The sequence below is a fragment of the Melospiza georgiana genome, chromosome 28 (assembly GCF_028018845.1).
Source record: "Melospiza georgiana isolate bMelGeo1 chromosome 28, bMelGeo1.pri, whole genome shotgun sequence".
Classification (NCBI taxonomy): Eukaryota; Metazoa; Chordata; class Aves; order Passeriformes; family Passerellidae; genus Melospiza; species Melospiza georgiana.
The window spans coordinates 2,548,219-2,567,943 of NC_080457.1; the positions used below are offsets into that span (position 1 = coordinate 2,548,219).

At 47.5% G+C, this 19,725-nt stretch overlaps 2 protein-coding genes across 2 annotated transcripts; both read right to left on the reverse strand.

Moving 5' to 3' along the window:
* Nucleotides 1–5,034, reverse strand: LOC131094117 (keratin, type I cytoskeletal 19-like). Its single transcript, XM_058041592.1, has 8 exons — nt 4,543–5,034; nt 3,591–3,673; nt 2,917–3,073; nt 2,368–2,529; nt 1,793–1,918; nt 1,419–1,645; nt 830–948; nt 1–289 (listed from the first exon to the last, which is right to left on the reverse strand). The coding sequence occupies exons 1-8, from the start codon at nt 5,032–5,034 to the stop codon at nt 264–266; spliced, it is 1,392 nt and encodes a 463-aa protein (XP_057897575.1). The 3' UTR covers nt 1–263.
* A 4,565-nt stretch (nt 5,035–9,599) lies between these two features.
* LOC131094112 (keratin, type I cytoskeletal 19-like) lies at nt 9,600–14,460 on the reverse strand. Its single transcript, XM_058041585.1, has 8 exons — nt 13,891–14,460; nt 12,895–12,977; nt 12,393–12,549; nt 12,060–12,221; nt 11,496–11,621; nt 11,165–11,391; nt 10,715–10,860; nt 9,600–9,945 (listed from the first exon to the last, which is right to left on the reverse strand). Exons 1-8 carry the CDS (start codon nt 14,458–14,460, stop codon nt 9,920–9,922), a joined length of 1,497 nt encoding a protein of 498 aa, XP_057897568.1. The 3' UTR covers nt 9,600–9,919.
* Between the last annotated feature and the right edge of the window lie 5,265 nt (nt 14,461–19,725).

Consider the following 19,725-nt stretch of genomic DNA (forward strand, 5'->3'; position numbering starts at 1 on the left):
TTCTTGATTGCATTAGGCAGAAGCAAAGTTTTATTAGAAACATTTTTCACCAGCAGGTACATAAGTGACCTGACTAGCTCAGGTAACTTCTAGAGGTTACAGCATTGCAGAACAGAAGAGCAGAACAGAGGAGGTGGCTCCTGACACCCCCTTTAGCTACGTGGCCAAGCATCACTGAGTTACTTCTACTTTCTCTGCACAGAGGGTGCAGTGAGCCGGGACTGTTCTCTGGGTTTCCCTGTCACCTTCCAGTCTGTTTCTCCTTAATCACAAATTCTCCTGCAGGTCACTGGAGAGAAAACACAGCAGTGTTATTGGATTGGAACACAAGTAAAATCCTTCACATAACAGATATCAGATCCTGGTGGTGCCCTTGTTTCTGGAATGTACTGCTAAGCTGGTGCAGCTGGCAGCAACCCAGGAAGCTCCAGAAATTCCCTAAATAATTTGCTTTAATGGGAATTTTCACTTGTAAAGTTATAGGTTTACTTTTCACTCTTTCCAGACTCTTTTGCTAAGCTTTGGCTGTTGTCTCCTTCACATCTTCTTCCAAATTTCCCCATCATGCTTTATCTCCCCGGCCTTCTCCTCTGCATTCTACTGCTCCTTTTTGTCTCCTGTTTGCTTCCTCTATCCCATGCTCAGTCCAAGCTCTCTAAACCCATTTCTCAGTGACACCACCACGGTATCAGATCCCCCCTGTGGCACAGTGACTCTGAGAGGATGCCAATGACACATCCAGGAATGTGCTGTCTCCTGGCCTCAGTGCATGAGGAAATGAACAAAGGCAGTTCTCCTTTTGTGAAAATGCAGCCCTTACAACACTTACCTTGTATGTCTCCAGTCTTGCAGGGTGGGACCTGGGCCTGGCAGTGGGCACCTGAAGTTGTTGTGTAGGTGTGGCTCGTCCTAATGACCCCTCCGCCAGTTCCCATTCCTCCTCCGTGACTAGTGGGATAAATTTGGTGAGAGAAATAGGGAATTTTAGAACTTTGCATGTCACTGCTGACTGACTTCTGACACAAAGTCTCAAATTATGGCCTTTATAGGCATTACAGTATTTTACATCACATTTTCTTTCACTTGCAGAGTTGCTTTACATTTGTGCTCCCCCTTGGCATGGACAGTTCTCATCCATCTCACTATAAAAAAGGGACTGTCACCAATGCTGAACTTAATGCCAGCAGTGACATTGCTGTCACCAGCAGTTAACAGATTTGGTGTTCTACTTTGCAGATCCCAAGGACTGACATTTAGTTCTGATTCAGATGTTCATCACAAGGAAGTTGTTAATGAGGCAATTTCTTCATCTCAGAGAAAGCCTTAAGAAGGACTGAAGATCAGGCTGTATACCCAATCTGTAATGCAGATCCCTGACATTTTCATTAATTCTCTAGTGGACCTGGAGAGGTACTTACATGAGGTCCTGCTGTCCTCCTTCCAACAAGCACCGGTAGGTCTGGATCTCCTGCTCCAGGCGGCACTTGACGTCCAGCAAGGTCTTGTACTCTTGGTTCTGGCACTCGATTTCTGCTCTTATTTCAGCCAACTGCTGCTCCACACATGTGATCTGGTTCTGTAGCTCACTGAGGAGAGAGTTGTACTGGCACTCCGTTTCAGCCAGAGATGATTCCAAGTTATTTCTCTGATAAGATAAGCAAAAAAACAACAATGATTTTAGTGTAACCCTCCAGTCAAAAAATGAACGGGCCATTCGCCACCATTGTGCTGGTTGGTTTCTGCTGAGAAACCCAGCAATGACCAGTTGGAGCTGAGTCAGCTCATCACCCACCTGGCTGAGCTGAGCTTGGAGATCGATTTCCAGGGTTTGCAATTGGCGTCTCAGTTCAGTCACCTGGTTGTTGCACGTCTCCACCTCCTGACCGCTCGTAATAACCTCCCGATTCACCTCCTCAATCTGAAATCACCAATCCAGGGTAAAGAGCTTTAGGCACATCTGGGTATGCTGGATTTGCTTTGATAGGGGCAGAACATGGTGAGGAAAAGGAAACAGGGAGCAAGGCAGGTTCCATGTGCACAGGGTGTTCCCTACCAGCTCCCCTGCTTGTTCTTTTTACAAATCCCATTAACCTCATGGCTATTAAATCTCTTTAATCCAAATGTGGAATATCTCTGTTCCAACAACAAGGCCTTGAGGTAAATGCTGCTGTTCCAGATGGGACATAACAAACTGGTCAGACAGGCCTGTGGCTCCTGTGGAACACAGGGTATGTTAAGTGCTGCTCTTGGGCTTCACTGGGAAGGAAGAACTGCTTATTGTCTCCATGTCTGGTCTCTGAAAGGCTCCTGGGCCCGGGGCTGTGTGTGTCAGTCTGGTTTGCAGCACAAGTTTGGTTTGTTGCTTACCTTGCACTCGTACCAATCCTCGACTTCCTTGCGGTTGCGCGCTATCAGTGTTTCATACTGGCATCTCAAATCCTCCAAGATTTGCCTGAGATCTGGTCCCGGGCAGGCATTGACCTCCACACTCACATCTCCAGTTGATTGCTTCCTCAGGCAACTCATCTCCTGGAAATAAATCCCAGATCAGATCATACTGGTTTTTGGAAGGCAGCACAGAAGAGCAAAGCTCAGTGGCCAAGAACTGCCCTCGCTGTGAGACCTTCCTCCCTGCTGTGGCTGTGAAAGGCACTGGAGGATGGTGCAAGTGTTTTTCCAGGGAATCTGTTGGCTAATTTGTTTCTTCATCCACTGCAGTCAGCAGCAGCTTTCCCCTCTGGCATTCCCAGTGCAAGCACTGCCCTTGCCAGATCTCCCTTCCCTTCTGAGGCAGAGTGCTCTGAGCCCCAGAAAGTTCGGTGGGAAAGCTGTGGCCTGAAAGTGGATCATTTACATTCCAAGCACAGTGGCAAAGCTTTCTGCCAGGGCCATGATGCAGGGCTGGGCAGGACCTACCTCCTCGTGGTTCTTCTTCAGGCAGCAGAGCTCCTCCCGCAGCGACTCCAGCTGTGCCTCCAGGTCAGACCTGCACAGCGTCAGCTGGTCCAGCACCTGGCGCAGCCCGTTGATGTCGGCCTCCACGCTCTGGCGCAGCGCCAGCTCCGTCTCGTACCTGGGTTGTGACATAAAGCACAGATTCAGGATGGGGACGTCCCACATGGCTTCTGTTTCTGCCAGGATCTCCTTCCCCAGCTCCATGCTTTGACCTGCATTTTGCTGGATTTCTGCGTGCCTTGGATTTCTGCACCACTTCGTGTCTGTTACATGAAAGCTTTTCTTCCTCATGTTTTTTGGGTTTTTTTTTCCCTGCTCCGTCTCACTGTATATTTGGTGTCACTTACTCAGCTGCATTTCTGCTTTGTTGATCCCATCTGTGCTGGTCTGGGGTGAAAAGGAGCCACTCCCTGAGCTGTCTGTCCCCAGCCTCACCACAAACGCCGCCGTTGCTAAATGTTTGAACACTAATTAAGGGAGGGCTGGTGACCAGGAGCAAAATGCCTTTCATCATCCTGCCCTACCGAAGTGGCGTGGGGAGACGTGTCTGGAGCCTCTGTAATTAGTGCTCTGAGCCTCCCAGGGAGGGGGAAAGGAGCAGGGGGGAGGCAGCAGGTTCACAGAGGGGCACTCACTTCACACGGAAGTCGTCAGCAGCCATCCTGCTGTTATCAATGTCCAGGATGATCTTGTTGTTATCAATGGTTGCGCAGACAATCTGGAAAACAGCAAACCATGAGAGATGTCTCCTGTCTGCTGTTCTACTCTGTAGGATTTTCTGCCTTGCAATTAGCTAGGAACTCTTCACATTTCTCTTTTTCTGTTACCTTCTTACATAAGTAACCTTGTCCCTTAAGCAGAGAAGCTGAGGGAGGTGGCTTTGCCTCCTTTACTCACAGAAGAAAGGAGATCAGCCACACAGAGCTGGGAATTAAAGAGTTGTGGGATGGAACTTCCCAGTTTCAAGATCTGAAGGCAAATTCCAAAGATGCTTCAAAAAATAAACCTAAAGAACCTTCCTTAAGATAGTAAATCTCAACTGACATTCCAGCTGGCATGTTCTGGCCTTCAGATTTAAGGACTTTCAGGGAGCATGGAGGGAAGGGGTCTTTAAGCCTTAAGATCAGCCATACATTTCATTGTGGACTTATTAATGTCAGGCTGTTTGTGTCACTGTGACGATCAGTTTCAATTCTCAGCTTTTCCCACCTAGAGATTTATAATCTTTCATTTGATAAAGTCTGACAAAACATTCAAAGTGTATGTTTTTGATTGTGCCTTAGTTTGCATTGCTCTCCCTGTGTGGCTGACACCACTATATTTTCTCCGAGTACATTGGTTACATTTGCAATTATATAGTCACATACAATGTAGCAAAGCATCCTTTTCCTCTTTCAGAGCATTCTCCCACACTCATACCACCTTGCAGCACCCACACTCAGCAATGTCATAGGGGAATTTGCCAAAATTTCTGTTTGCAAAGACATTCACAAGCACCAGAGTTCCCTCCCACAACTGCAGTTTGTTCTAAACACAAACTCAGGAATAAGCTTTCCAAAGGGGAGGAACAACCCGAGGGGGGTTTACCTGGTTCTGGAGATCTTCAATCTCTTTGTAGTAGCAGCTGTAGTCGCGGGGCTCGCAGGAGAGGCCCTGTGTTGCATACCACTCTCTGATCCTGCACTCCAGCTCAGCATTCTCCTTCTCCAAGCACTTCACCTTGTCCAGGTAGGAGGCCAGGCGGTCATTGAGGTTTTGCATGGTGACCTTCTCATCGCAGGATGAAAGCAAGCAGTCGCCACCAAGACCCCCAACAACCACACCGCCTCCGAGGCCAAAGCCGAGGCCATTGCCATAGCAGTTGCCACCTCCATAGCTCCCACCAGCCAAGCTCCCAACACTCAGTCCCCCTCCGTAATTCACTCCGCCGCAGTAGCTCCTTCCAGAAAAACCTCTGCCACTGCCTATGCCAAAGGAAGAAATCCGTGCTCCACCACCACCACCACCAATGATGCAGCTGCCACCGCTGCTCCTGCCTTTGCTAGACACAGTAATGGTCTCCTTAATGTTGCAACTCATGGCGACAGCGGTGGGAAATGCAAGCAGAAGCCCAAAGCAAGATGCACAGCTTGATACGAAATCAGACTGCGAGCTGGCCCTGGCCGCCCATCCCTATTTATACCTTCCACAGTGGGTGTCACCTCTGCTCCTTCTTCCCATAAGGCTGGCTACTCCAGCCATTGGTGCCAAGAATAATTTCTCAAAGGGAAGTTTCCTTTCAAGAAGCCTGGTAGACAAGGAAGATGCTTTACATGTCTCTTGCTAATTTCAAAAATACATTAGCAATAATGTTTTATGAATCATCAGCTTTTTGTTTATGATGCAAACTTACAGCGTTAAGCCAGGAAAAACACTGTCCTAAATTACATACCAGGAAGAAATCATTAAAGGTTATTGCATCAAAGAGGTCTTTATCTCTCATTAATTTATTTTCATTTTATTTTGAGTTGAATAAGCAGTTTTCATGCAAGGTGCTGAGGTTGGGATATGTAAGATGAAACAGAAAGAAGAAATACTAAGTTTGCTTTTCGAGTGATGTATGAAGCATGATGTAAGAACTCTGGAAAGATCAGAGACACAGAGATTAACCTTTAAATCTCTCCACTGCCAAGATGACAAATCTGAAACACTCTGCTGTGAGACAAGTAAGACCAAGGAGGGAACTCATAATGGGCACGGATGAAAGGTTCTTCATACATGATTGTGGCTCTCCAGTAATCCACAAAGGATTTGTTTCATTATGTGGAGTGTGTAAAGGAAGGTAAAAGTGCTTTAAGTATTTCCTGTTGTTCAGTGAAAGATAATTTCTGCACTTCTCCTTATTATGGATTGTAATTGTTGCTGGGAAAGGGTGGGTTTGAAACACTGGATGGGAGTGGAAACATCCTATGGCCAATTTCTCTGTCAATACATGCTGCATTTTAATCAGAGCTTTGGGATTGCTGTCCTGGGACATATAAAGACAGAACTGCTGATAGAGCTGCAGAGCAGTCACTGCCCTGCGGAGTTCTACCTGGGCTGGAGAAGCTGGATTTGGTACAAACTAGAGACTGTCTATCAGTAATGTTTCCAAATCTTAATTAAGCAAAGAAAATAAAACGTATGAATCCTTTCACAGTCTTGTAATCAAAATTCAGGCTAAGCCTCTTTTCATGAGATGTTTTGCTGAGGTTCCAGAGCACTGGCCTTCTCCCTAGAGACCCCCTTTCCAGTGGCCATGCAGCAAGGGACAGGCATTCCATGGCTTTCTGAACCCAACAGCTCCTTGTAAGAAATTCTCCAAACCTCCTTCAGCAGGGAAAAGTGAGCTCAAACTCTTGCTGAAATCCTCACTGAGTGTCAGGATTGTGGATTGGAATAGCTATTGTTATGGCAGGTAAATGATCTCTTTACCTAAGGACTGACTTTCCCCAGTATTCATGGATTTACCTATCATTTTATTACTCTTATTCTTATTTCTGTTAAAAAGATGTCTCCCTTTGGATGTTCCTTATCCATGCCATGAAAGGCAGAAGCATTCCAGTGATCTCTCCAGCAGGCTGGAGACAGGTTTGGAGATGCTTCCCAAAGTGATTTACTCCAAGCTGGCCGAGCTGCAGCTGGACCCAACACAGTGCCTGCACGTCCGCCTACCCTCCCTGACACACTGGGCCTCCCTCTGGCCCAAAACCACACAGAAATAAAGCTCAGAATAGCTAAAAGCTCAAATGAAGTTTATTGAGTATAGGAAAGAATCACCAGATTTCATTGCTAGGACTGGAGAAGATAATTGGGAGTCAGGGTGTGGTGGCAGGAGCAAACCGAAACTGCTGAAAGCTGCGTCGCTGGAAGCTTCGCCTGCTCTGCCGATGATTCCTCAGGAATTTCCCAACAGCTGTGTGCAGCCAGCATCTCCTGAGTGAGCACACATTCCTTCCCCAGCCCCGCAGTTATCACCGGGCACATCAGTGTAGCTCAGGCAGAAACACGGGATGACTTGTGCTCCGTGGGAGTGCAGGGTGTCTGCAGGCTGGGGACGCTCCTGCTCCTCCAGGACACCTCAGTCCCCTCTGCCCCTCACAGCTCTGGGTGCCTGCAGCAACCCCCTGTGCCCAGACCTTCTCCTGCACACACTTCCCTCTGCCTTGTTTTTATCCTGTTTGTCTCCAGGAAATGAGAGCACTAAGACAAAACTAAGTAATTGTTCCTTAAAAAATTAAATTAAGCTTTCCCTCATGTTTTCATTCAGTTATTTGAACTCATGAGCTTCCTGGGTCTGTCTCATCAGCACAAAGAAATAGGAAAATCTTATGGAAATGTGGCTTCCAACCTTTGCAGCTCCATAATTTGCAGCTCTTTAATAAATGAAGCGTTTCCAGGGTGTTTTCTGCTGGGGAACTGTTAATCACAACCTGCCTCTCCTGAGCTGCCTTCAGGACTCAACCCAACTTGTAGGTCCACAAACAACATCAGAGCGTCCCAGGAGCTGAGGCTGTACCCCCCAGGGCCTTTCCAGAGGCATATTCATAATTTCTGGATCATTAGAGTCTCTTTCTGAGCATGTCATTAGTTCTCTTTCACCTCTCAGGAATTCAGGACAGCTCCTTTATGAAAGTGCATGCTTTGGACCTGCTGGATGTGGTGGAAAGGGTGGGAAGGCCTTTGATATGAGCCCAGGGAATCTGGAGGAGCAGCTAGATGTCAGTAGCAGTTCGCAAGAGGAGGAACCAGCCCACAGCTGGTGGGAATCAGCTGGGGCTGCCAGGAGAGACTGGGAAGCTTTTATGTACCACAGGTAGCCAAGAGTTTCCAGAAGACTGGAAACTGGAAGAGTCTCAGTGCAGTGTCTTTGTATTTCTAGAAACAAGAGTGTGAGGACTCAGATTGGGAAGGATTGAGGCCAAAAAGTGCAGCAGTGGGTTATGTCACTGTCTGTCTTTGCACTGAACAAGGCAGGAGGAGACAGTGGGAATGGAAAGGGAAAGATTTGCTTTTTAACTTCTCAGCCAGAGCTCTGAGAACAACGAGGATATCCACTGGAGTCCAACACAAGGGAATTTGCCATTATAGCCACAATTTGTATCTCTTTTGAACTCTTGTGAAACACTGGCCATACATATCTACTGAAAGAATTCTGCATCAAGTCTGGTACTTCATGCAGGGCTGGAACTGAACTTTAAATAATGCTTAATTTGTTTTGGTTAAAAACTTCTACCTTTGGCCACTTCTCTGAGTCATTGCAGGTGTTCCAGCACTGCATTATCTTGCCTTGCCCATGGATACTATTAGTGTGTGGTAGATGAAATAAAGAAATATCACTGGAACATCTTCTCTCTGTGGCCTCTCACAACAGGAGAAGGGCACCTTTCACCTGCTCCCTGAGACATTAGTGGTTGAATTTCTTCAGGCACTTGCTCCCATGTTAAATTTCTGTTTCATCAGAGAAATTGGTGTCTTTATAAAAGAACTGGCAGTAGAAAAGTGTGCCACACTATACTGTATGTCCAGTCCTGAGGTGGTTTTGTCTTTGTACCTGTTCTCCTCCTGTCCTGAGTCTGGCTGTTCCATAACTCCAGCCTTTGGTGGAAAAGGAATAATCAGGAGTTTGGGGTCATCTCACAGGTGAATGTGACTCTGTAACAGGCACACCACTACCAAAACCACCACTGCTTGGCTTTCTGGACCAACAATTTAATCCTCAAAACACCCTCATAACACTTTGAACTGCCAGTTCTCCAAACCCAGAGTGACTCTGCCAGCTCACCGTGGCCCACGGCTGCTCTGCAGGTCAGGGCCAGGACAAAACCAGCTCAGCACCAGCTGCTGGTCAAGGCCAGGGAGGGACTGACCTGCCTGGTCTGTGACAATTGGGTGGCTCTGGGTGTCCAAAGGCCCTGCCTGGCTTTTTTCTCAAATCTATTCTTTGATAAGCTGCAGCTTTTCAGTTCCCACCCTGCCCTCTGCAGCTTCCCAGACAAGGTGTGTTTAACACAGAGATGATCTTTCAACCACTCTCGATGTTCAGGTTGAAACTCTTGGCAATCAGAGAATGACCAGTAAATGACACAGTCCCTGTGTGAAAAGAGAGGAGATAAACCTTTTGCCTGCAGTCCTTTTCCCAGTGTGAAGATTCCCATAGAATGAAAGGGATAGGTTTGAACATAAGCCATGTCAGCAGAAATGGAATCAGTTGTGGACACCAAAATTTCATCCTCAACAGTCCCCGGACTGGGAGATAGAGCATGAGAGTGCTCAGCCCAGATCTGTCAGCACTAGACTGGGACCAAGGCAAACTATCTTTGGACGTTCCATCACTGACTTTCAAAGTTCTTCTAAAACTGGGTTTCAGCCCAGTGCTGTGTGGGAAGGACACAGACCTGTTCATGGGGATCAGGGCAGGTGTCACACAGGAATGGGCAACATCTGCCTCAGGCTGTGACAACAGGGAGGACAAGCTGCACAAGACCTGCCAGGTCAGCAAGGCCCCTCTCTCCTGCTGGCAAAGCAGCTTTGTTCCCAGTTCAGAGTGATCCTGACCACTTTAGGTGCCCCTTGCTCATGGATCAGCAGCTGGTGTTCAAAAGGAACTCAGTTTCAGACACAGGTTCTTGATTGCATTAGGCAGAAGCAAAGTTTATTAGAGACATTTTTCAGCAGCAGGTACATAAGTGATCATAGCCCTGGCTGACTACAGCAATAGTCTTGGTGCTGGGCCACACACAGCAATACAGACTGAAAAGCAAATAGCAAAATAAAGCAGAATGTGGCTCAATGCTCTGCTCATCCCTCTGACACATTGCTTAGCATGGCTGAGCAACAGAGGAGCACGCTCCGTGCTCTCTGCAGACACATGCACTAAATATTCTCTCTCTTCATCTGTAGCTCTGCTTCAGGCTTCTCTTGTTGGATATTCTCATTTCTCTGCTTAATCACAAATCCTTCGGCAAGGCACTGGAGAGATCAAAGGAAACATTACTGTGTTTATAGCAAAAATAGATTCTTTCCCACACTGTCATTCTCTACACGTGATCGTTTCACAAGCCAATTCAATTAGAATTTCAGATAAATACTGCCCCTTCCTGGGAAGATCTGATGGCTCCTGCCAGCCTGGCAGATGGATCTGTCACTGGCTGCAGCAGAGGCTGCATCAAAATGCCAAAAGGTGGAAGCTGCAGACACTGCTCCAGCAGCAATCTGGATGAGGGAATGGCAGTGGGGTCCATGCTACATCAATGCCCCTGCTCACGTCATTCTCCTGGCCCAGCTGTCACTATATTTCCTTCTTTCTTTTTCAGTTTGGCTGGAAGTTTTGCTGTGAATGATGCCTAGTAGTTATCTGCCAGTATTCCCATGATTTCTGCCCTTTCTTTGCCCACCTGATTTCTGAGTACCTTTCTTTTTCCTCCTCTTTCCTTTATCCCTCATTTCACGTCAGTCCTTTCCCCAGGTTCTCCATGGCTTGCCTGCCTGCTGGCTCTGTCCCTCTCCCTTGTGTCCCTCTTCCCTCTGGCAATTCTCATGCATCCCAGCAGAGTCCCAGCTCCCAAAATCTCTCCTCTCAGCCACTCCTCTGTGGCTCCTGTCTTGTATTTCCCAAGGGCCCCACAATAAAACTTTCAAGTAGCACCTGTAAGCTACATGGGAAAGATCTTTCTTCCAGCCCATCAGTGCTGGATAGAGCAGAGAAGACTGGAAATGTTTAGAGCAGAACAGTTCTTACCTTGGATCTCCGCAGCTGCACAGGATGGGATCTGGGCAGACGAAGTGTAAGTGTGGCTTGTCCTAATGATGCCTCCTCCTCCTATCCCACTGCTTCTTGCAACTCCTCCTCCTAGACTTGAAGACTGACCAATTCCTCCTTGCTGACTGAGAAGACAGGAAAATAATATTTTAGTGACAGAAATAACAGATAAGCTAGAGCTACAGATTGTCAGCACCCCTGCTGCTCTCAGTCTGCTTCCATTTTCAGCAGAAAAATGTTGCAATTCTAATTCTCCTTGTGGCACCAACAGCACAGGAGAAGAAGCAGTTCACCACCCTGACACCAGGCAGGTCAAATAGGTCAGTAAGGGAGAATGAGCTCAGCAGGTCCTTCACTTTTCTCTTATGTTGAAATAACCAGGACACAGGTATTTTATTGTATTTTTTGGTGTGTCCCAAGCCCACTTACATAAGGTCCTGCTGGCCTCCCTCCAGCAGGCAGCGGTACGTGTGGATCTCCTGCTCCAGGCGGCACTTGACGTCCAGCAGGATCTTGTACTCTTGGTTCTGGCACTCCATCTCTGCCCGCAGGTCACCCAGCTGCTGCTCCACACAGGTGATCTGGCTCTGCAGCTCAGCAAGGTGGTTGTTGTAGCGACACTCCGTCTCCGCCAGCGAGGACTCCAGATTGTCCCTCTGAGGGGTGACATGGGACATAAGACAAACACAGGCAGGAGAAACACTGCATTTAGCTATGACTTCTGTGAGATGGATGAGGTTTGCACCAGCTCATCACCCACCTGGCTGAGCTGAGCTTGGAGATCGATTTCCAGGGCTTGCAATTGGCGTCTCAGTTCAGTCACTTGGTTGTTGCACGTCTCCACCTCCTGACCACTTGTAATAACCTCCCGATTCACCTCCTCAATCTGAAATCACCAATCCAGGGTAAAGAGCTTTAGGGAATGTGCAGTATGAGCTGGATCAAGTATTAAGGAAAGAGCAAAGAAGTTAGAAAAGACATGAAATGAGAAAGGTTTGGGTGAAAACTCTCATCCTAATGGCAGTGTAAAACCTGGCTTGTCATTCCTCTTGTTCTTCTAATTAAGCTGCTTCTTGTTCTTCTCACCACTTACTGCTTTGTAGAGAATTCATACCTCAAATCCTACCAACATGCAGCGCTTCCTTCAGGCCATGACAGGGACACAGGATGGCAGTGTCCCTCCCTTGTGTCACTTGGTCAGTGTCAAGAAATGCTAAATGTTCTTACAGGCTTTTTTGTGGGTTTTACATGCAATAAATCCCTGTGGGCTGATTGCTTGGGAGTTAGCCAGGGAAAGTCAGAGCTGTGGGAATTATTTACTCACCTTGCACTCGTACCAATCCTCAACTTCTTTGCGGTTGCGTTCAATCAGCGTCTCATACTGGCACCTCATCTCCTCCAGGATCTTCCTCAGGTCTGGGCCAGGGCAGGCATTGACCTCCACGCTCACATCTCCAGTCGATTGCTTCCTCAGACAGCACATTTCCTGCAAACACCATCCAGATCAGGTCAGGTTTAAAACAAAAGAAAGAACTGAGGGAGCCAAGTTCGGAGCCCAGGATCTTCACAGCTCCTGGGTCACGCGATGGTCTCCATCACCCCGGGGCGATGGATCCCACCGGAGTGAACGCTTTGTACAGGAGAGGGCAGGACCTACCTCCTCATGGTTCTTCTTCAGGCAGCAGAGCTCCTCCCGCAGCGACTCCAGCTGTGCCTCCAGGTCAGACCTGCACAGCGTCAGCTGGTCCAGCACCTGGCGCAGCCCGTTGATGTCGGCCTCCACGCTCTGGCGCAGCGCCAGCTCCGTCTCGTACCTGCAAGGGAGGAGGGAAGCAAGAAAGAGCACTCAGTGTCTGACACCACTTGCATTTCTGAGCTCTGACAGGAAAAACTAAAACTTTCCCCTCTATAAGACAGTGCATGCTGGAGCAGCAGCTTGGCTGAACCCTCACTGCTCCCAGTCTGCAGATCCCTTCTGCTTCCTTTAATCTCCACTCTAAACCAGCTTGGCATCCCAAACTCCCCCTCCTGGAATTGCCGCTAATTAGACACTGGATGAGAGAATTCTTCTGCACAGCCTCAGCCTGTCCTGGGTCACAGGAGAGCAGCTGAGAGCCCTGAGAGGGGTGACAGCAGAGGGGACAGCCCCAGGTACTCACTTCACTCGGAAGTCATCGGCTGTCATCCTGCTGTTGTCGATGTTCAGAATGATCTTGTTGTTGTCTATGGTTGCACAGACAATCTGGAAAAAGAACATTTATTCCAGGTCTCTGCTCCTGTCCTTGGGCTCAAAGCACCCATTGCCTGGTGCAACCACACCCTCTTTCTCCCCTCTTATTTCAAAATCCTGGGTATTATGGATGGGGACCTGAGGAGTGCATCACTCACAGAGATATTCAGGGAAGGGCAGTGAAATCATTAAAATTATAAAATTCATGGTTCAGGTGCAGAGAGTACAGGAGATGTAATTACTGTCCAGCACCTGCTACAATCCACCTCAGCCCATTAAATCTAAATCTTATGAGATTTAAAGTTTTATTTAAATTAATTAATGATGAGCCTATCTTCTTCAGTCTCTTTCCTGGATTCTTTTCTCTTTACTCTTTGTGCATTGACATCTTAAATATTTGCCAAACACTTTGCAAAGATTTTGAATTTTAAATTGCCCATTCTAAATGTGTTATGGCCATGTTCTCTTTATTCTTAGTTTTAATTAGATGTCCTATATTTCCCACTTCTACATGAAAGAGTAAACTAATAAGGAAAAGGAAATAAGGTTTAACTGAAATTTTGCAAGACTATGACAATAACATAAATTCAGGTAAATTGATGTGATCCATTATTTATTTATCTTTTAGTTCTCTTCTTGCCATGCACCTATTTGACCACTTTGGCACAAACTAGATTAAAAAAGACTACTGAGCCCATCCAGATGCATTCCATGAAGTAACATTTTCCCCTTCAATATATCTGATGAATAACAGCAACAGAGACAAACTCTCCAGTTTTATCTCTAAGCTCTGGGCTTTCCACGGGCAGAAGTTGTAATAGCTGTTTACAAAAGACATTTTACAACAATTTTTTACTCCTGATAATGGACTGAGTTATCAACCAGCACCAGAAAAAGGGAGAAAGCAGCTGGGAGGAGGTGTTACCTGGTTCTGAAGATCTTCTATTTCTTTATAATAGCAGCTGTAGTCCCGTGGCTCACAAAAAGGGCCCTGCTTGGCATACCACTCCCTGATCCTGCACTCCAGGTCAGCATTCTCTTGTTCCAGGCACCTCACCTTGTCCAGGTAAGAAGCCAGGCGGTCATTCAGATTTTGCATGGTGACCTTCTCGTCACCAGAAAGAAGAATGCCGTCACCAGAAAAACCACCTCCACCAAGACCCATCCCCATGCCACCTCCCATGCCACCGCCAAAGCGAGCGCTGCCACCACTGAACCCCATGCCTGGGCATCCTCCGAGGACGGTGGCTCCTAAGCCACCTCCAAAGTTCCCACCGACCAAGCTGCCGGTGCTCAGTCCCCCTCCATAATTCACACCACCGCAGTAGCTTCTCCCAGAAAAGCCTCGGCCACCGCCTATCCCGCAGGTGGTGTATCTTCCAGAGGAGACCGAGGAGATGCGCGCCGCGCCACCACCGCCACCACCGATCACACAGCTGCCGCCGCTGGTCCTGCCCCTGAGAGAGCCAGTTGTCTGCTTGATACTACAGCTCATGGCGAGGCCCAGCTGCAGCGCCAACCCACAGCCCAAAGCAAGATGCAGAGCGTGATACTGAGTCCGACTGCAGGCTGGCGGCTGCTGCAGGTCTCCATTTATACCTTCCAAAGGGGGTGTCACCTGTGGGGTGTTTCTTCTTCCCACGGGGCTGGCTAGTCTGGCTGTTTATGCCAAGATTAAATAGCCCATAGGCAGTTTCCCTCTAGAAATCCCAGTTCACAAGGAAGATACTTTACATGTCAGCAGCTTATTCCAAAAAGTAAAATAGTGTTTTATGAGTCATCAGCTTTTTTGTATGATGCAAACTTTGCAACAAGTCAAGAAAAAAAGTTGCCCTAGATTATGTACAAAGAAGAACCATTGGTATTTATAACATCAAAGTGCCTTTTATCTTATATTAATTTGTATTTATTCTTAGTCCAATAACCTTTTTTTATATCACATGGTAGACCTTGTGAAACAAAAAATGGAAAACTAATAGAATTTCTCACTTCTGAAAAGTGTGAACAGTTGTGACTGTAATAGAGAAGAGACAACAGACACTGTGGTGTGGATGTTGGTCACCTGGCACAGCTCTTAATATCTGCTCTATTGTGAGATTTCCAAAATCACTGAGGTAAATCCCCCATGGATTTAGTTCCCTATTTATGGCTTAAATGTCTTTAGTTATGCAAACACAAGAAGTCAAGTTGCTTGCACTGTGAAGCTCAGTCCTGCTCAGTGTCCCTGTGCATGAGTGACACACAGGTTGATGTCAACTGCATGAAGGACCTCGCTGAAGTTATTTTTCAATTGCTTTAATTGCTGTCCATGCTTTCTCCGTTTGTGGTGATGATAGATAAAGACAGAGATGACAGGAAAGGGAGTATCCACAAGTGATATATCCAGATCCCTGGATACGAAGATTGCCATTACGAAGATTGTGCTGCACACGAAATAAGAAGGAGAAAAGCTTTCTGCATTTCTTAATGGAGTTTTTCTGAGCAGTAGCAGGTATCAGCACAGCCTGGCTGGTCAGAGGAGCACAACCTCCCATCCAGGCAGGCAATAGCCAAGGGAGAATTCAGAGAACTGGCTCCACCAGTGCCAGTGTCCTTCTCCAGCCGTCGCTGTAATGAGAGGATATTCCACTCTCCGGGGGACGATGGCTTCTGTTCCCTACAGCGTGGAATTTCCACTCAGCTCTTACTCACAAAGCAGCCTTTGACTGGAGGATGTCCATATGCACAGGAGCAGTTGTGACAGATCCCTGTTGGCAGTGAGGGTGACACTGCAGGAGCTCTGAGAGCAGCGTCCCCTCTGGGAAGAAGAGCAGAGAAAACCAACACTTGTACCCTCAGCTGCTTTCACTCATGCTGTCACCATGGCAGGAGAGTGTCCCCAAGTACATTTAGATAGGATCGTCTTCACACCAGCATGAGTTAAAGCTTTCCACTCTCCAGTGGGATAATTTATTTCTTTACTTAGATCAAAAATGATAAAAAAGCCGCCTACCCAAGGCTGGCGGCATCCAGGAATATTCATTATTCATATGGTGCAGGGAAATAACTTGCTTAAGGACAGAGCTGAAGTCTGTCGGAGCTCGGATTCCTCCCTGAGACTGCAGTGCCTGAAATACAAGTCCATCCTCCCCCAAGACACAGCCCCTGTGCTCCCCACACAGCCTAGACTCACAGTCGGGAAAATCATGAACAAAAAGGAGGAGAGGGAGCAAATCTGGCTTTCATCTGTCATTTTGAGGAATATAATTGAAGACAGGGTGTGGCTGTTGGAGCCAAGAGAAATTAATATAATGCTTGCTTGGAGCTTCGCTTCTGCTGGAGAGGTTTTCAGGAGTTACCCAAGCACAACCTGCAGAGATGGGGCGGGCTGGGGGTGCCTTTCTTTCCCTTGCAGATTGTTGAATTCAGGGGAGACACTGCAGATGTTGGGCATTTCTCTACAGGTGGGCATGGAGCACCTAGCCCTGCTTCCTTCAGCAGCTCTCTGATGGGAGGAAGGAGCAGGTCTTGCTCCACAAAACAAACAGCAGCAGCACTGTACAACCTTTCACTCATGTCCTGGTGGAATGGTCCACAGACTCTCAAATCCCAATTTACCTGTGAAGATTAGACATGAGCATACAATTCTTCCCAAGAACTCGTATTTGGGATACAATTACATTCTTTGGAGTTTTTATGGGCTCCTGCCAATTTCACTGGGGCACGGAACATGTGTCTGATACAGCAAATGCACCCAGAAGCTGGTCCCTGGCTAAGCTGGTGGTATTTTAAACACAAACTGTGGTGTTGTCTCTGTCCTCATGGCCATGTCAGGGCTCCAGGGCTCGGCACCAAGACAGACAGGTCTGTGCTCCCTCAGTACTGGCTTTTCCCCCCACTAAACTGATTTCTTTACCTCCGCTTTTGTTATTACTCTATTCCTGTAGCCTTGGGACACAGCCTTGGGGCAGAACACAGGGAAGGGACTGTGCAAGTCTAAGACATAAACGTGTCCCTAAAGGATTTACCAGCTCAGTGTAGGACTGGAGGAAACAATTGGTTTCAGGTGCAGGAAGCCACAAGAGGCCCTTGGCCAGGACAACCAGCAGTGGTCACACACAGTGTCAGTTCCAGTGCTGCTGAGACTTGTGTGCTTGATGGATGAGAAAAGAGAGTGAAAGAGGGGATAAGGGTGAGTACTGGTGCCCAGGCATGGAGAGGCAGGAGGATGCCACATTCCCAAGGGGTGCTGTGGGCAGGACAGTCTGGTCCTGTGGCTGTCGCTGTGCCCAGCCCGGCTCCACACGCTCACCTCGCTTTGCTTATCAAAGCTGATAATGTTTTCTTGTGTCAACTACAAGAAAGGTGTGTCTGGTTCAACAGAACTTTGCTTTCATAAGCATTGCCTCAGTGATGTTTGTGCAACCACACTGGAATATGATTTTATCTTGTCACTTGTAATTACCATTAATAATTTGCATAATGGCCATTAGGCATCACTTATTAAACTCTTCTTTGATGTGATACTGAGCTGGCTCCAGGCCCCATACTCCCATCTTTCAAATGCAGACCACGACTTTTCCCTGGCTAGTGACTCATTGGTTTATACCACCATGTTTAGCCAAATCCTGTAAGGCAACTGAAATAATTACCACAGTGGGTTTGGTAACAGCACAGGCTTAAATACACCTTGGAGACCGACTCTGTTCCAGCTTCTTTCTTGCTGAGTGTTCACATCTGCACACTCTGAGCATTTGCAGTGCTGAAGGAAAAGTTCAGCAGGACATGGAGGTGGACACAACCAGGTTTTTTCCTAGCAAAGTTCAGTCTCCCCTGATTCACTTGATGAAGAGTTTTAGATCCTTCCAGAACCTGCCCAGTGCTGACAGTGCTGACAGTGCAGTCAGGCCTCCAGCAGGCACATCTCTGGTGGCACTGCAGGTCATCACAGCAGAGGAGAGACTGGAGAATTTCTTAGGATATATGGGAATAGTGATGGGTGATGAAACTGCAGCAATTCCATGGAGAGCTGAGCACAGTGCAGGACAGGAGGGAAACCAAGGCTTCAGCCTGTGGTCTGTGCTGCAGAGCCACAGGATCAGGTCACAGCTTGACAGCCTGGAGTTTCCAGGTGCTTCCTGCACTCAGACATTGTCCAGGGGTGCAACAGAGCCAGGCAGGCAAAGGTGAAGCACAGCCAGAACCCCCCAGACCGTCTTCTTTTATCTTCATGTCATACTTGTGCTAAAAACTCTCTTAATTTCAATACACTTCCATAATGTGGCTCATACTGGCAGTTTAGGTTCTATTATTCAGTGTACTGAACTGAGAAATCTCCTGTTGGGTTACAGCAGCAGTTTGCTCATCTCTTGTAATTCTTTACAAATGTTACATAGCCAATAAACAAAAATCGAAACCCCACAAAGAGTTACTGTGGCTGTAGGTCTGTGCCTGTCTGCATACTCTATGAAACAGACTTTTGTAGAGAAATTACAGTTTATGCATCACACCAGAATATGGCCTGCTTTTCCAAGTGCACTGTGCCTGTAATCAGAGATAATTGTCTGTGCCATGCAGTCTGGAACTCATGGCTGATTTCCAGCATTAGTAATTTACAAAATTATTTGTTTTCTTCCCGTTTCTTCACTGATCCCTTAAAGCTCTGGTGTGTTAATTCCTCAGGGGTTTTTCCTGATGGTGGTGTAATTCCCATGTTCCTGCTCTCTTACAACACAGACACATCTGCTGAGCTGTCACAGTGCATTTCACTGTCTGCTTACCAGCCCCAGTGCTGCTATCACCCCTGCCTCTCCCAGGGGCATCCCCCCTTGCTCTTTGTATCCTTGGGTTCCTCTCTCTGCCCTGTACCTTCAGCCCAAGTCTCTCTGTCTTGGAGTTGCTTGTTTGTTCTTGCTTTGCAAGATTTGCATGTTACAGGAGGACAGAAGGAGCTCAGATGAGCTGCACACCCCGTGAGCTGCTGTGCAGTGCAGGTCCCAGCTCACTCCTGTTCTGCTGTTCCATGCACTGTGTCCTCCCCATTTCATTTATTTCCCTTCCCTGTCTTTTCCTGTGCTGTCTCCACAGCTGTCACCATTTCCCATCCCTGTCCAGGTTATAAACACTGGGCAGGGAAGGCAGAGTTGTGTTTCTGCACAGATGCAATGCAGTGACCTCAGAGGTGCTGAGTCAGCAGTGAGGTGGGTTAAATCACCCCAAAATGCTCAGCATAATTAGTGCTGCAGGAATGGGAGATGCAGAACTGAGCAGGGAAAGTAACACAGAGCTTGTCCAGGAGCTCATTAGAGCAATTACTGCACAGGGCTAACAAGTGTCCTGGACAGAGCCCAGGAAGAGGCCATTCCAGGGCTGTCTGAGCTGTTTCTCTCTTTAGAAACAGGCCCTAATTCAGACTCATTGTATCCCCCAAAGCCTTCTTGTTAGAAACCTTCATGTCTAAGGTCACTCATCAAACTCCATCCAGCATTTCATAAAGAAAGGCTGCCAGAGCCCCACAGTGAGGAGCAAGGGCTGTGCCACCACTCCCAGCACATCCAACCATGGCTGGGACACTGCTGCCAGCGAGGAGGGACAGGCTGGATCCTGAGCCTGGGCTTGCACACACAGCAAAATGCACTCGTGTTCCTAAATGTGTTTGCCATTCCTTTCTCTGGGCTAATAAAATGCCAGCAGCTTTTTTCTTTCTGTCTGTTTATTGTGTCTCACTTTTAAAAAAATTCTCTCCCACATATTAATTTGTCTCACCCTTTTATCTTCCTAC